This window comes from Bufo bufo, chromosome 3 (genome assembly GCF_905171765.1).
Source record: "Bufo bufo chromosome 3, aBufBuf1.1, whole genome shotgun sequence".
Classification (NCBI taxonomy): Eukaryota; Metazoa; Chordata; class Amphibia; order Anura; family Bufonidae; genus Bufo; species Bufo bufo.
In genome coordinates this window covers 699576127-699591871 of record NC_053391.1, presented here as the reverse complement: position 1 = coordinate 699591871, position 15745 = coordinate 699576127, and the positions used below count along the sequence as shown (strand labels likewise).

Genomic DNA, 15745 nt, shown 5'->3' with positions numbered 1-15745 from the left:
GTGCTAGACGCTGCGTCTAACCAGGGAGGGCTGCATGTGGTGGAACACGTGGCCTCTCTCTACCTGCGGTGGAGGGGTAGGTCTCCCAGTAAGTACAGCCTGCTGTTGGGGCGGCTGCTGTCCAGGAGGGGGGAGGGCAGCCGCCTTCATCTTCTTGGTTTCAGCGGTGGATGTGGCATCTTCCTCTTCCTCATCCGAGTCTTGCAGCCCGTACTTGGAGAAATGCTTCACCTGTAGGAGATGACAAGGAGCGGCATTAGCATCAGTCACCGCATTAATGGCCGGAATATCAGGCTCTCCACACTGTGCGGGGTCCATGATAACTCCTCCAGTAAGTCTGTGTAAGGTCAGGACACCGGGAAAGATGGAGCCGCAGCCATGTACATGCAATCCCCGCAGAATAAGAGCTCCTAGACAATGTGCTGTGCATACAAGGGGCAGCCGCTCCGTGCTCCCCAGGCAGACCATTGCAGCTTGCACCGCTCTCCTAATATACAGAAGGACATCCTCACCTTGAACACCCAGGAGCCCGTCTCTGGACGGTACTCCTTAAATTGGGCCCCTTGTTTTCGGGAGGCGGCTTCCAGCTTGCTCTTATAATTCATCTCCTCCAGCCGCTCAGGGCTCTTTATCAGGGAGCGGGTGGTCTTGTCGATTGGCCACACCTCGTTCAGGGTCACCTCCGCAGCCCTACGTCAGAAGAGATGGCAGGTTCAGGGATTTCATTTTCACCGTATATTACAGTAGAAGCAAAGTGGAGGAGATATTAAAGGGGTTTTCTGGGATGGAGTCGGACACCAGACACTATACGGTGTATGGGAGAGGAGGCAGAAGGCTCAGGCCGCTGTGTGGTGGTGGTGCCGGGGGGCTGCCGCTCAGCTCCCATTATATCACACAGCGGATGGAGTCGGACACCAGACACTATACGGTGTATGGGAGAGGAGGCAGAAGGCTCAGGCCGCTGTGTGGTGGTGGTGCCGGGGGGCTGCCGCTCAGCTGCCATTATATCACACAGCGGATGGAGCCGGACACCAGACACTATACAGTGTATGGGAGAGGAGGCAGAAGGCTCAGGCCGCTGTGTGGTGGTGGTGCCGGGGCGCTGCCGCTCAGCTGCCATTATATCACACAGCGGATGGAGTCGGACACCATCAGACACTATACAGTGTATGGGAGAGGAGGCAGAAGGCTCAGGCCGCTGTGTGGTGGCCGTGCCGGGGGGCTGCCGCTCAGCTCCCATTATATCACACAGCGGATGGAGTCGGACACCATCAGACACTATACAGTGTATGGGAGAGGAGGCAGAAGGCTCAGGCCGCTGTGTGGTGGTGGTGTCGGGGGGCTGCCGCTCAGCTCCCATTATATCACACAGCGGATGGAGTCGGACACCATCAGACACTATACGGTGTATGGGAGAGGAGGCAGAAGGCTCAGGCCGCTGTGTGGTGGCCGTGCCGGGGGGCTGCCGCTCAGCTCCCATTATATCACACAGCGGATGGAGTCGGACACCATCAGACACTATACGGTGTATGGGAGAGGAGGCAGAAGGCTCAGGCCGCTGTGTGGTGGTGGTGCCGGGGGGCTGCCGCTCAGCTCCCATTATATCACACAGCGGATGGAGTCGGACACCATCAGACACTATACAGTGTATGGGAGAGGAGGCAGAAGGCTCAGGCCGCTGTGTGGTGGTGGTGTCGGGGGGCTGCCGCTCAGCTCCCATTATATCACACAGCGGATGGAGTCGGACACCATCAGACACTATACGGTGTATGGGAGAGGAGGCAGAAGGCTCAGGCCGCTGTGTGGTGGCCGTGCCGGGGGGCTGCCGCTCAGCTCCCATTATATCACACAGCGGATGGAGTCGGACACCATCAGACACTATACGGTGTATGGGAGAGGAGGCAGAAGGCTCAGGCCGCTGTGTGGTGGTGGTGCCGGGGCGCTGCCGCTCAGCTCCCATTATATCACACAGCGGATGGAGCCGGACACCATCAGACACTATACGGTGTATGGGAGAGGAGGCAGAAGGCTCAGGCCGCTGTGTGGTGGTGGTGCCGGGGGGCTGCCGCTCAGCTCCCATTATATCACACAGCGGATGGAGCCGGACACCATCAGACACTATACGGTGTATGGGAGAGGAGGCAGAAGGCTCAGGCCGCTGTGTGGTGGTGGTGCCGGGGCGCTGCCGCTCAGCTCCCATTATATCACACAGCGGATGGAGCCGGACACCATCAGACACTATACGGTGTATGGGAGAGGAGGCAGAAGGCTCAGGCCGCTGTGTGGTGGTGGTGCCGGGGCGCTGCCGCTCAGCTCCCATTATATCACACAGCGGATGGAGTCTTCAGTTTGCGCTCCATACACTATATAGTTTCAGCAGATGTTGGCTCCCACTGACCTGATATTGATTTATCATTTGAAATGGTTATCAATATCAAAGTCCTGGAAAAAATAAAAATATATACATATATATACAAATTCTGGGCAGGAATTGACTTGCAGAGTAGATTTTCATGACCAGATTTTCTGCAGAATTTGCGAAGCATGCGTTTTTTAACTTGCAGATTTTGACCCAGATTCGCACAGATCGGTCGCAGCGCCTGTGCACATGCGAAGCAGCCAAACGTCTCCTGCAGATTTTGGTGCAGGAGACGGAGGGTTTGTAAAGGGTGACACCTCCTCCTCCACTCTGCTGGTGGACGTACCTCGCCGCGTACACACACAGAACGGAAGCCCTATAGCTTTATAGGGGCCATACCTGTTCAGCCCTTCACCCACAGGCGGCTTATTCCCGTCGTCTGTATACACAATCACCTCCTTATTTCGAACATGGACTATTTCATCCAGGTTCAGGTTGGTCAGGTCGACCAGTCCTTCAAAATAGATCGATCCATAACCTGGAGGGCGGAGAGAACATCTGCATTAGAACCGATACCGGAGCATTACATGGACCAGAGAACCACACATTACAGATATGCCTGAAGTGCATCCAGTCCGTATTCAAGAGAACCTGCAGCAGAAATCCACGTCTGATGCTTAAAGGGGTCCTCTCACTTCAGCAAGTGGCATTTAACATGTAGAGAACATTACTACAAGGCTCTTACTAATGCACTGCGATTCTCCATGTTGCTTCCTTTGCTGGCTGGATCCATTTTTCCATCACAGTATACACTGCTCGTTTCCATGGTTACAACCACCCTACAATCCAGCGCACATAGGCGAGTGCGCTGGCCCCTATATTGTGCAAGCACAACCACCGCTCCTGGATTGCAGGGTGGTCGTAACCATGGAAACGAGCCGTGTATAATGTGATGGAAAAAATGAATCCAGCCAGCAAAGGAGGCAACACGGGCAATCACAATACATTAGGAAGTGGCTTGTATTAAAGGGGGTTTTCCCCATTTCAAACAATGGGGGCATATCGCTAGGATATGCCCCCATTGTCTGATAGGCGCAGGTCCCAGAGGTGTGACCCACCCCTACAGAGAACGAAACCCCAAAAGTTGTGGATGGCACACTGCTCAGCCACCCTCCTTCATTTCTATGGGGCCGCCACGGCTATTATCTGTCGGCCCCACAGAAATGAATGGGAGCGGTGGCTGCGCATGTGCAGTGTGCTCCCACTCACTTGTATGGGGAGAGCGCTTGGCAGTGGTCACCTTTCCTGCTCCATCCTCGGTGTAGGTTTGGGACCCGCACCCATCAGACATTGGGGGCATATCCTAGCAATATGCCCCCACTGTCTCAGATGAGAATACCCCTTTAACTTTCTCTATATAATAAATGACATTTACTGAAGTGACAACCCCTTTAATCCTGCCACAGAAGCACAAGAGGATTAACCCGACTTAAATGGGAAAATCTGCCACTTTTCTTGATGTCAGATTTCCAGAACCCCATTCATTTACATTGGAGGAGGAGTATTTTGGCAATGAATCTGATGAAACCATGAAAGTCGTGCCCCGGCCGGCGCCCACAGCGGGATGAAACGTCTCTCTGTGCGACTGATGCAATCTGACACAAAACTGGTTCTTCGGAAATTCTTGGAATCTGTTTTTGTCAGTTTCTTCCTGGCATTTTGCACTATGCTGGAGAGAATAATGGCGGGAGGACGGCACAGACACGGAAGGGGCCTAAGGCTCTGTGTCTATGAGCTCTAAGAGTGGAAGCTATTCTACGTGGTCCCCTCAGGCGGCTTCAGAGACTCCACATCAGGAATGGAAGAACCCGCATTACGGAGCCACCACTCACCTCGACGGCCAACAGTGAAGCCTTCCACAAAGCACTTTCCGTCCTCATCAATCATCTTGGCCAGTTCCTCCATGGAGGGGATTGTGTAGTAACCTTCTCTTGTTAGCACAATGCCTGGGAGGAGAGAAATACAGAGCCGTCAGAGTGCAGATCCTGCCGTACGGAACCATCTCCATCGCCACACGAGACCACATCAATCAGTCCCGGCTGGGCGGCATAATATTACGTGGGAGCAAGTAGAGGGTTAATGGTCAGACTGCGCGGCTCAGGACCTCTATTATAGAGCTGGCGCCCTGAGCTCATTGCTGGGATCAGAAATAACTCCAGTGTCAGTGGTTTAACCCCTCAGATACTGCAGCATTTGAGCTGTTCTTTGCTTGGCCCTTCTGTGGTGCAATCGTGGGGTGTCGAGCTGTTGTCACAGCAGCCGTGGCCCTGCCACGATACCGTCTCTATTACACCCTGCCACTGGCAAGATGTAATATGGCAGTAAAAATCCCTACTACAACCCCTAGTACAAGAGAGGTTGTTAAGTTAAGAATAGTCGGATGAAGTTTTAAAAAAAATATTTAAAAGCACAAAATTTAGAAAACCGAAAGTCCAATAAAACAATTTGCATTGTTGAGGGCAAAAATATTAAAAGCAAAAACCAAATAAATTTGGCATTTGTGTAATCGCTGAATAAACACGTCATTTATACGGCAAAGTGAAAACCGTAAAAAACACAAACTCTAAACCTTGCGGGAACAACTTTAAAAGGGGTTATCCGGTAATTGAGGACATATCCTTCAGGAGCCGCACCGATCAGCTGTTAGAAGAGGGCTCTTCCTAGGCCATGTGATGTCATCGTACATCGGTCACATGACCTAGCTGCAGCTCGGCCCCATAGAAGTGAATGTACAGCACTGTGCTTGGAGGGCGCGCCGAACTCCCCAGAGCTCAGGAGTGCGCGGCGGCTCCCTGGAACAGCTGATGGGTGGGGGTCCTGGACGCCCATCAGTCTGATAATGAAGATAAGTCATCATTTCACGGATAACCCCGTTCAGTTATACAATGACAAATTGTCCTGCCAAAAAAAATAAAATAATAAAACTCCTAGGAAGTTCTGGCTTTTGAAATAAGTTGCCCGCTGCTATTCTGAGCGGTCACTTACCGGCAGGGTGAGGGGGCACATCATGGAGGATGTCCTCCTCTGTGAGGGAACTCTCCTCTGCACTGCCATCCAGGCTGTTCCTGAGAGCGTTGCGCATGTTCAGCGCCACAATGGTGTCATCCATACCGCTGTTCATGCGCTTCTTCTCCAGACTCTGAGGGAGCAGCTTAGATGGAGGAGGAGGGTAGAATTCGGACACTTCGTCGTGTCCGTCCACTTCAGGGCCGTTATGCTCATGGACTCTGTAAAGCAATCAGCCTTCATTATACAGGATCACAGCAGAGAGCCGACGGGATCTACACGAAAGCAGCCGATGCGAGATCCTTACCCGTCATCGTTCTCCGGGTATCTGGCTGGAGAGGACGCCTCGTCCTGCTCACTACGTGACGGCGAGGCCAGATTGCTGATGTTCAGGTTTTTCAGCACCAATTTCTTAATGCTCTTCCTGAAACAAGAAAAAAAGATGGACCTTCCTGTAATATAATCACAAACTGGAAACTAGAACGCAGAGCGTATTCCCTGGAGCTCGGAATAAGAGCAGGCTGCAAAATGGCCGGAAGGGGAGGCCTCCATAGGTCTTACTGGGGACAACCAACATGGCCACAGCTCCCACTAAGGGCTTCCTGTAGATTTCTGAGTGTGGCGATATGGCAGCAGCATGCTGCACACAGGCAAGGCTTACACCAGCAGCAACATGGCCACATTGACAGGCGTCATCCATCTCAACAAGTGATGACACATGGCTTCAGCAACAAGGAGGCTGCAGCTACATGGCGACGTCTCACAAGGTTTTAGTAATGAGTCAATGGTATTGCAATGTGACACGCTGCAAAAAAAATTCATCCATGACGCGCTGCAGCGACACCATTGACTGTCATTACAAAACAGGTTGCCGACTTTTCTGCGACGTCACCGGACCCTAAAAATTCCATCATCATTATGATGACGAGGGTCTGACTTTTCAAACCTCCACCAATACATGGACACATCTATATTCAAGTGAATGGGACGTAGAGCTAAATCAATGCTGCCCCTCCAACATTAGGTACCAGCGGTCAGACCCCCTCACTTCTAGTTATGCCATGTCCCAGTGAGACGTGGGCAACCACTTTACACCCTCCCCCCAATTTGTGTAAACTTCATGTGCAGCCACATACAATCAGGATCTCTCACCTAGGCATGAAGGCTCCGCTGGACAGGGACGGCTCATCATCGTCCAACCCGTCGAACAGTTGCGTCTTTGCGGTTCCCGCGGTCTGCAGTGCTTTGGGGCGCACTTTGGTAGCTGGTCGAGGGGTGAGCTTGTAGTGTGTGGGGGTGGTAAGGGCTTTCTGTGCTGCCGGATTAGTGGGCTTCAGGCGCTAAGACAGACAGAGACCACCGGGTCAGTAAACGGCAGAATGAAACAAGAACTCTGCATTTCACGTCCGCTCACTTACCTCCTCCTTCTTCTTTGGGTCTGAAATAGGATTTCTGAAGAGGGGCGAGTCTCCATATGGAGAATAGGCCAGAGCAGTGAGCTGCTGCTGAAGAACCAGCTGCTGCGCCGCCGCGTTGGGATCAGCCAAAGCTAAAAGTAACGAAACCGAGGTCAGAACCCCAACACCAGTATAAAACACAAAGATTCACCATTCACGAGGACAGGAGAAGGTTAAGTTACTGGGACTAGAAGACCCATCATCCTGTGCAGCAGTGCGGATGATCCAGCCCTATAGAGACGTGCGGGGGGCAGCAGCAGGAAGTGCACATCACACAGCGATAAGTGCGTCCATCATTAACTCACCCACAGGAGCTTGAGGACCCCCGAACCCCAGTCCTGCGTTGGCTGCATTAAACCCAGTAGAACCAAAGGTGCCTGTGCCAAGCGTGCCACCAAGTTTTGGCTGATTGCTCCCAAACAGCGACGTCTGGCCCGTGTTCAGACCTGGGACGGAAAAACAAAGGCAAAGTCGTCAGAACATGAAACGCTCTAGGAAGTATTCAGGAGACTTGGCAGAACCTGCGCTCGTGGACCGTGACATCACATCACGTACAAACACGTGGTCATAGTCTGCCATTCTTTTGACATACCAAGACCAATAAGCACTTCAAAGAAGCAAAGAGTTAAACCAGTTTCTAAGCAACATGGGAAGAGTCCAGCAGTGGCAGCTTCCCCAGAATAACGTATCGCTATGCCCCATGATGTCAGAAATCAAAGACTCAACGTGCCCAGGTATTACACGGCACTGAATCGGAACCCGTCACCATGGCGGCCCGCTATTGGCTGCACCCCCACGTCACCGGGCGTTTTGATCCGTGCAATGTGGAGATGGAGCTGTGCAGGGATCTGGAGTGGCAGGGAGCAGGGCAAGTATGATCTATAGGAGGGGCCCGGGCATTGAAGGGGGCATTTTTAGAATTTGAGCCGGGAGCACGCCGGACAGGCGAGATCCCATCCGGTGCATGCCGGGACTTCCAGCAGCAGTTCACCTTCCTCCCCAAAAATCACAATGTAGTTAACCCTACCTTGTCCAAATCCGGTGCCAAGGCCTGCACCAAGTGTCCCTGGAGCGGTCTTATTCCCAAAGAGACTGCTGCCGGTATTATTGGCGCCGAAACCTGTAGAGCAATATGAGAAAAATCAGGATAAGGAAGAGAAAACCCTCCGGCTGAGACGCCTTACTGTGTGCACCGATACATGGCGCCTTCAACTAGGTGCACAAGGAGGGGAGAGCGGAGGCCACAGCACTGAAGGGAGTGACTAATGCTGCCGATTACGTCTGCACTACAAGTCAATTCCTCCACTTTCCTTGCACTGCACCCCTCCCGTGTGGATCAACGCAGGATGTAAACTGCTGGCGCACACAGACCATATGTCGGATGCGCACATTAGTCATATTGGATCATGAGGAATGACTACACTTGCAATGGTTTACACTACTGGTTTTACTGCTAAAGCAGACGCCTGTTCTTCCTCCAATTCTGACTAATGTTTATAGTGAAGTACTGTTACCGAAGAGTCCTCCGGAAGCGGTGCCAAACGCAGGGGCGCTGGTCGTGGTCGTCCCAAATCCAGCTGGCTTGGTATTGAACAGGGTCTGGAAGAGAAAAGATAGAAGAGCTGCAGCGGTGGTGGGATCACACATGAAAGGGTCTGGGTCTTCTATCCACCTGCCACTCACGAGGCCCCTAGGTTGGTAGCTGCTATATGCAGGCCCCCCCCCCCCCCCCCGACTAGGCAATGTACCCCCTTTCTTTAACAAGAGACTCTTCTACTACACAGAAGCCCAGGCACATTTGTTTTTTCCTTCCCATCTTAGAAGAGGGACTTCGGGGCACACAGACCATACATTACTTACCGAACTTCCAACACCTCCGAACGGCGTGGCGTTAGTCTGTCCAAACAAACCGGCCCCAGCTCCAAACGCCGATCCTGCATTAGTGCTGGTGGAAGTGCCAAAGAGGCCGGTGGACTGGGTGGGTTGAGTGCTTCCAAAAAGACCCTGCAGAGTGGACCCCACATTAATCATATATCCGCATGTACGTCAGACAGAAGTACAGTACTGAGCAACACTCACCATTGTGCTCGCCTGCCCCAGCGTGTTCGTGTTTCCAAACGAAAAGCCGGTGTTCTGCGTGGTGGTAGCTTGGCCGAAAGGCTTATTAAATAAGCTAGTGGCCGGCTGGGCGGCGGGCTGGCCGAAAAGACCTCCTGTGTTCGCTCCAAAGGTGCTGGTAGCTGCAAATACCGTCACGATGAGAAAACCATTCCAGCGCACCGACCGGCAGCCATCACACAAGGCACATAACACACAACTTACTTTGTCCAAAGGCATTTTTGTTCCCAAATGAAAAGTTGCTGCTGGAGGGCGTGGCGCCAAACAGGCCTGTGGGGGCGCTCGATGTGGCTGTGGATGCCCCAAATAGGCTGGTACCTGTCGCTGCAGCCACCGGATTCTGGGGCCCCTTTCTGTTGGCCTGATAATCTTCCAGACGCAGCTCCTACAAGTAGAAACGGTGTCAGAGGAACCTGAGAAAGGTCCGAGAAGAGGGCCCTGGACACGGCGCTCACCTCTAGCGACTTGCTCTCGTACTCCTTCATGGCGGTGATGCACTGGTGCTTGGTACTGATGTTTGTGGTAACACCGCCCTTTGCCATGGTGTCTGTTCCAGAAGGTGCCTGCAAGCAGAAAACAAGGCCGGGAATGTAGCCGAGGTGCGCTGCAGTGCCGCGATTATGGGCAGGAGCGCATATTGCTGCTCCTGCCCTTCCAGAGGATTACTAACTCTGGGCATAGCTCATGGGCACCCTGCACCCATGTACTATCCCAGGATCAGCGGAGCGGCTCCTGCTGCAGCCTGTTTCGCTAAGGGCTAACATGCAGTTCTCCGAGCAGGCAGAAACAGGAGCCGCTCATCCTGGGATAGTACATGGGTACAGGGTTAGTAATCCTCTGGGGGGCATGTGCGCTCCTGCCCATACTCACAGCGCTGCTGCGGCCCTATTGCTCCGTACAGCACCGAGCTGTCAGCGGTGTACGGGGATCTGAGGTTTAAGCGCACGGTGAACTGTGAGCTTTAGGCTCGGAAAGTGTAGTAAAAATAGAAAATTGATTACGTTTATTAGAGCGTTTTATTAGGGATAATATATTGGTTCAGTTTCCTCACTGTTCCACGGCATATCCTTCCCATATGACTGAAGCCTAGAAGGTTCTCTCTTTAAAGCTCCATGTTGTCACCAGCACAAGCGCGGACGACGTTACCTAGGCTGGATTATTAGCCAGTGACTTGCATCAAGGACGAGGCAGCGGAGAACCCCCGACATAAACCCCCCCCCCCGCTGGTAAGCTCGGAGCTTTCTACTCACATTGAACTTTATGGTGGTTCCGGTCGGAGCCGCAGAGAACGTAGAGGTTCCAAAAAGTGTGCTTGACGTTCCTCCAAAGGGGTTCGCAGTGGTTTGTGTGCTACCAAAAAGGCTAGTGCTGTTTGTGCCCGTCCCAAAGCCTGCAGGAGCGAGAGAAGAGTGAGACGGCCTCCCTAGGACCACTCAGGCCACACGGATCAGGGGGCACTTACTGCTGAAGGTGGACGGCTTCGTCTGACCGAATGCATTGCTCTGAGAGGAGAAGAGGCCGCCTCCTGTGTTCGTGGCCCCAAATAGGGAGTTTGTTGTACCCGTTGATGTCCCAAAGCCAAACCCTGTGTTTGTGGAGGGGGTTGCTGTCTGGTTGAAGGTCCCGGTCCCGAAGAGTCCACCTGAGAACGAGTAAAATTACCACAATGGAGGACAACAACCACAGCAAAGCACATTAACACTTACCAAGGGCAACACAAGGGGGTGTGCGGGGGTCTCCTACCTGGTTTATTCTGGGTGCTCCCAAAAAGGCCACCAGTGTTGTTGATTGTCCCAAAGGTTGAAGGCCCGAAGCCGGTAGCAGTCGATGTACCGAAACCAGGAGCTGCTAACAGAAATAATAGCACCGTGTTAATAATCCCCAGGGGGCAGACCTTTCAGACTCAACATGCCAATCACACAGCGGGTCCCAACTGCGGGATCAGAGCCCGCAGGCACAGCGGGTCCCAACTACGGACGGGATCAGAAACCCGCAGGCACAGCGGGTCCCAACTACGGGATCAGAAACCCGCAGGCACAGCGGGTCCCAACTACGGGATCAGAAACCCGCAGGCACAGCGGGTCCCAACTACGGGATCAGAAACCCGCAGGCACAGCGGGTCCCAACTACGGGATCAGAAACCCGCAGGCACAGCGGGTCCCAACTACGGGATCAGAAACCCGCAGGCACAGCGGGGCCCAACTACGGGATCAGAAACCCGCAGGCACAGCGGGGCCCAACTACAGGATCAGAAACCCGCAGGCACAGCGGGGCCCAACTACGGGATCAGAAACCCGCAGGCACAGCGGGGCCCAACTACGGGATCAGAAACCCGCAGGCACAGCGGGGCCCAACTACGGGATCAGAAACCCGCAGGCACAGCGGGGCCCAACTACGGGATCAGAAACCCGCAGGCACAGCGGGTCCCAACTACGGGATCAGAAACCCGCAGGCACAGCGGGGCCCAACTACGGGATCAGAAACCCGCAGGCACAGCGGGGCCCAACTACGGGATCAGAAACCCGCAGGCACAGCGGGGCCCAACTACGGGATCAGAAACCCGCAGGCACAGCGGGGCCCAACTACGGGATCAGAAACCCGCAGGCACAGCGGGGCCCAACTACGGGATCAGAAACCCGCAGGCACAGCGGGGCCCAACTACGGGATCAGAAACCCGCAGGCACAGCGGGTCCCAACTACGGGATCAGAAACCCGCAGGCACAGCGGGTCCCAACTACGGGATCAGAAACCCGCAGGCACAGCGGGTCCCAACTACGGGATCAGAAACCCGCAGGCACAGCGGGTCCCAACTACGGGATCAGAAACCCGCAGGCACAGCGGGTCCCAACTACGGGATCAGAAACCCGCAGGCACAGGCGGTCCAGGCATCGATCAGACCCCACAGACAAAGTCCCAATAGTGCAGGACTGTACGCCCAGGCGGTGGACCACGTGACCACAGGCCCGGCAGTCTACTGGGGATCACCCACCATAATAGGGACAATACGCCCAAAGCAGCGACTAGTGAGCGGTTGGTCATTTCCTTCAGTGAGGGGCCCCACGTATGGACGGGGCCGACAGTTGCGGACAAGTTGTACTTACTTTGGCCGAAAGTTGATGTTGCTCCAAAAGCTCCAGTGCCACCTCCAAAAGGAGTCCCGAAGGATTTATTGAACATGTCAGCAAAGCTTCATAGAACTGTAAGAAGAGGAGAGAAAAGGTAATAACCGGACGAGCGCCGCCATCATGGCTGCAAACCCACAGGACGCAGTGTTAGGACCTAACCACAGAGGCTTACACTCTACAGAGGCCAGCGACAGGCTCCAAAAACCCACCACCAATACCTGCACAGGGGAAATGGGCGCAGCTACATCCCCAATTCTAGAAGCCCCGAAATCTGCCAACAACAGGGATCAGCAACCTTCAGCTACTGTGAGACTACAACTCCCAGCATGCAAACATACTTGACTGTTCTAACTCCCACAGAAATGAAAGGAGCATTCTGGGAGTTGTAGTTATCACGACCAAGATTACATCTATACGTACAGCAAACAGGTGGGGGGGGAGAAGGCATTACAGAAAAGCGCTTCTCCTCCTGCGCTCCGCCCCGCGATAGTACCGGACAGCTCCGTGGAAAGGACAGGTGGGCATGCTGCGTACACACTGTCTGCACCGGACACCGAGCGCGCCGCCATCTCCTCATGTGCTCTACACGACAAGGCTGCTCTGCCTGCTATCACACTGTCACGACACCTCTGTGATGAGAAGACTATGTGGCGGTGTAATGTACAGCAGGGAGTACACCGCCCAGTACAGTCAGCCGCACACTGTCACCACACCTCAGTGATGAGAAGACTATGTGGCGGTGTAATGTACAGCGGGGAGTACACCGCCCAGTACAGTCAGCCGCACACTGTCACAACACCTCAGTGATGAGGAGACTATGTGGCGGTGTAATGTACAGGAGGGAGTACACCGCCCAGTACAGTCAGCCGCACACTGTCACCACACCTCAGTGATGAGAAGACTGTGTGGCGGTGTAATGTACAGCGGGGAGTACACCGCCCAGTACAGTCAGCCGCACACTGTCACCACACCTCAGTGATGAGAAGACTGTGTGGCGGTGTAATGTACAGCGGGGAGTACACCGCCCAGTACAGTCAGCCGCACACTCACCACACCTCAGTGATGAGAAGACTATGTGGCGGTGTAATGTACAGGAGGGAGTACACCGCCCAGTACAGTCAGCCGCACACCGTCACCACACCTCAGTGATGAGAAGACTATGTGGCGGTGTAATGTACAGGAGGGAGTACACCGCCCAGTACAGTCAGCCGCACACTGTCACCACCCCTCAGTGATGAGGAGACTATGTGGCGGTGTAATGTACAGGAGGGAGTACACCGCCCAGTACAGTCAGCCGCACACCGTCACCACACCTCAGTGATGAGGAGACTATGTGGCGGTGTAATGTACAGGAGGGAGTACACCGCCCAGTACAGTCAGCCGCACACCGTCACCACCCCTCAGTGATGAGGAGACTGTGTGGCGGTGTAATGTACAGCAGGGAGTACACCTCCCAGTACAGTCAGCCGCACACTGTCACCACCCCTCAGTGATGAGGAGACTATGTGGCGGTGTAACGTACAGCAGGGAGTACACCGCCCAGTACAGTCAGCCGCACACTGTCACCACCCCTCAGTGATGAGGAGACTATGTGGCGGTGTAATGTACAGCGGGGAGTACACCGCCCAGTACAGTCAGCCGCACACTGTCACCACACCTCAGTGATGAGGAGACTATGTGGCGGTGTAATGTACAGGAGGGAGTACACCTCCCAGTACAGTCAGCCGCACACCGTCACCACCCCTCAGTGATGAGGAGACTATGTGGCGGTGTAATGTACAGCGGGGAGTACACCGCCCAGTACAGTCAGCCGCACACCGTCACACTCTCGGTGTAACCCCGGCACTGCCGACAACCCAACAACCACCACTTCTACTGCTCCAAATCAACTAAAAGAAATGCAAACCAATCTGGAGACGGTAAAAAGCCTCCTCCTGTTCTGTGTCTGCAGCTCTGGCGCTGATCTACGGGTCGCTATGGTTACAGTCACATGATCCAGCCATCTGGATGACGTCAGGGAGTGGGGGCGGCTGACATCATAGCGGAGGACACGCCTCAGCTGCCGGTAAGTGGTCCTCACTGACACTGCGGCCCCTGATGATAACACCACCAAACCAGTGACCTGAGGGGCCACACTGGGGCCCAGCATGGCGCCCACTGCTTCTACGGCAAGACAGGCGCTTCTGAAATGTGAAGCTCGTACAGAGGCCCCGAGTGAAGAGGTTCTGCAGCAGCTGAGGAGCCTACAGTCACATGTCATCGGCCACCTGTCACGTGACAAGGCTCTGCTGAGCAGAGGCCATAAAATACAGCCAGCCAATCAGGGGGCTGCTTTCATTTCACAACCACTTTCACAAACATGTAAGCTGGAACCCGATTGGTCAGTTAGGGCAGTACTGCCACAGGTCCGGCAGATGGGGGTCCGGGGGGCGCGCGCACACACGCCGGCTCCTCACTGCACTCCTACACCCCCGTCCTGCGGTCCGCCTCCCCCGTGCTGCCCCGCTCCCGTCCCCCGGCCTCCCACACAACGTAGTCCCGAGCCTCACCCGCCGCTCTCACCCCACGGCAGGTAACAGACCACGCAGCGAGCACACAGCCGCTCTCACTTACCAGTCCCCTCAGAACTCGCAGGCCCCAGGCGGGAGAGCCAAATGCGTCATCAATCAATATGGCGCTGATGACAGCGGGGTGACGTCACCACGTTCCACTCGCCGCAGCTGACTTCAACGTTCGATTGGTTCACGCTGCAGGTGGGCGTGGCGCCATGCCCGGGGGTTGCGCACTCGGTTCTGGGCGTGGCCTGCGCTGCGGTGTCTCTTCTTATTGGTTCCCGCCACTTGGTTGTCGTGTGAACGGCTGCTCCGCTGTTGTCACTCTCACTGTCCAGGGAGCGGTCGCCTAGCAACGGGAGGGCTGAATCGCGCAGGACAAGGGCTTTTCAGCAGATCCGGTGACGTACTGGGTCTTCAGCCTAGCAGTGAGCCCGGTGATGTCACTAATGGGCGGGCTTTAGTCTGTGATGTCACCGGGTCAGGGATCACAACCCCTTTAACCTTTATTTATATTTCTATATAAAAAACTCCCTGAATGTGATAGTAAAATCCGCCCTCGCTCAGATGTGCGGTCTCTGAGGGGTCTTACACGGGCGCGACGGTGCGGGAATCATCCCGGTATTTGGGGTCACCGCTGACGGGAGTGACGCCATCGTTTACCGCCACTTTCTGACGTGATCTATGGTTATTGCAGGGCGTCTCGCTCCCCCAGTGCGGTGCGGTCTGGTTCCTAGTCGTTCTAGCGGCTGTCCAGAAGGTACACTGTCAGCGATGCTGTATCCCACTATCCGCACTGGACATCACCACAGAAGACACGTGGTTTCTCTCGCCAGCGTTCAGACGTCGCAGATCCGTCCGCAGCGCCGCGCTAGTAAATTTGACACTTACCGGTACATAGGTGTAGAAAAGTTTATTAGAAAACTGTGCCTCAAAAAATATTTCATCAAAAATCCAATAGCGATGGCAGATTGGTCAAAAAAGAAGATAAAGATCAAAATACAAAGTAAAAAAAAAAATACCTCTAAAAAGTATCCGAGGCAGGAAGTAAGTCAGGAGGCGCATTCC

The 15745-nt window shown here is 54.3% G+C and overlaps 1 protein-coding gene across 4 annotated transcripts in view; it reads right to left on the bottom strand.

Annotated features, from left to right (window-relative positions):
* The window catches only part of NUP98 (nucleoporin 98 and 96 precursor), a 31345-nt gene extending 16494 nt beyond the window's left edge, over positions 1–14851 (bottom strand). For 2 of the 4 annotated variants that reach the window (XM_040426671.1, XM_040426670.1), the window contains exons 1-20: positions 14739–14849; positions 12102–12197; positions 10744–10848; positions 10463–10642; positions 10251–10390; positions 9456–9563; positions 9205–9385; positions 8962–9122; positions 8743–8886; positions 8397–8481; positions 7910–8002; positions 7188–7328; positions 6844–6974; positions 6578–6765; positions 5733–5849; positions 5405–5646; positions 4252–4365; positions 2759–2897; positions 513–690; positions 64–231 (exon numbers count right to left, since the gene is read on the bottom strand). In XM_040426671.1, the coding sequence (XP_040282605.1) occupies positions 64–231; positions 513–690; positions 2759–2897; positions 4252–4365; positions 5405–5646; positions 5733–5849; positions 6578–6765; positions 6844–6974; positions 7188–7328; positions 7910–8002; positions 8397–8481; positions 8743–8886; positions 8962–9122; positions 9205–9385; positions 9456–9563; positions 10251–10390; positions 10463–10642; positions 10744–10848; positions 12102–12177 (2691 nt within the window). In that variant the 5' untranslated portion in view covers positions 12178–12197; positions 14739–14849. Of the gene's footprint in view, positions 1–63; positions 232–512; positions 691–2758; positions 2898–4251; positions 4366–5404; positions 5647–5732; positions 5850–6577; positions 6766–6843; positions 6975–7187; positions 7329–7909; positions 8003–8396; positions 8482–8742; positions 8887–8961; positions 9123–9204; positions 9386–9455; positions 9564–10250; positions 10391–10462; positions 10643–10743; positions 10849–12101; positions 12198–14687; positions 14710–14738 lie in introns of those variants that run through there. The other 2 variants (XM_040426673.1, XM_040426672.1) reach the window with 2 other exon arrangements.
* Between the last annotated feature and the right edge of the window lie 894 nt (positions 14852–15745).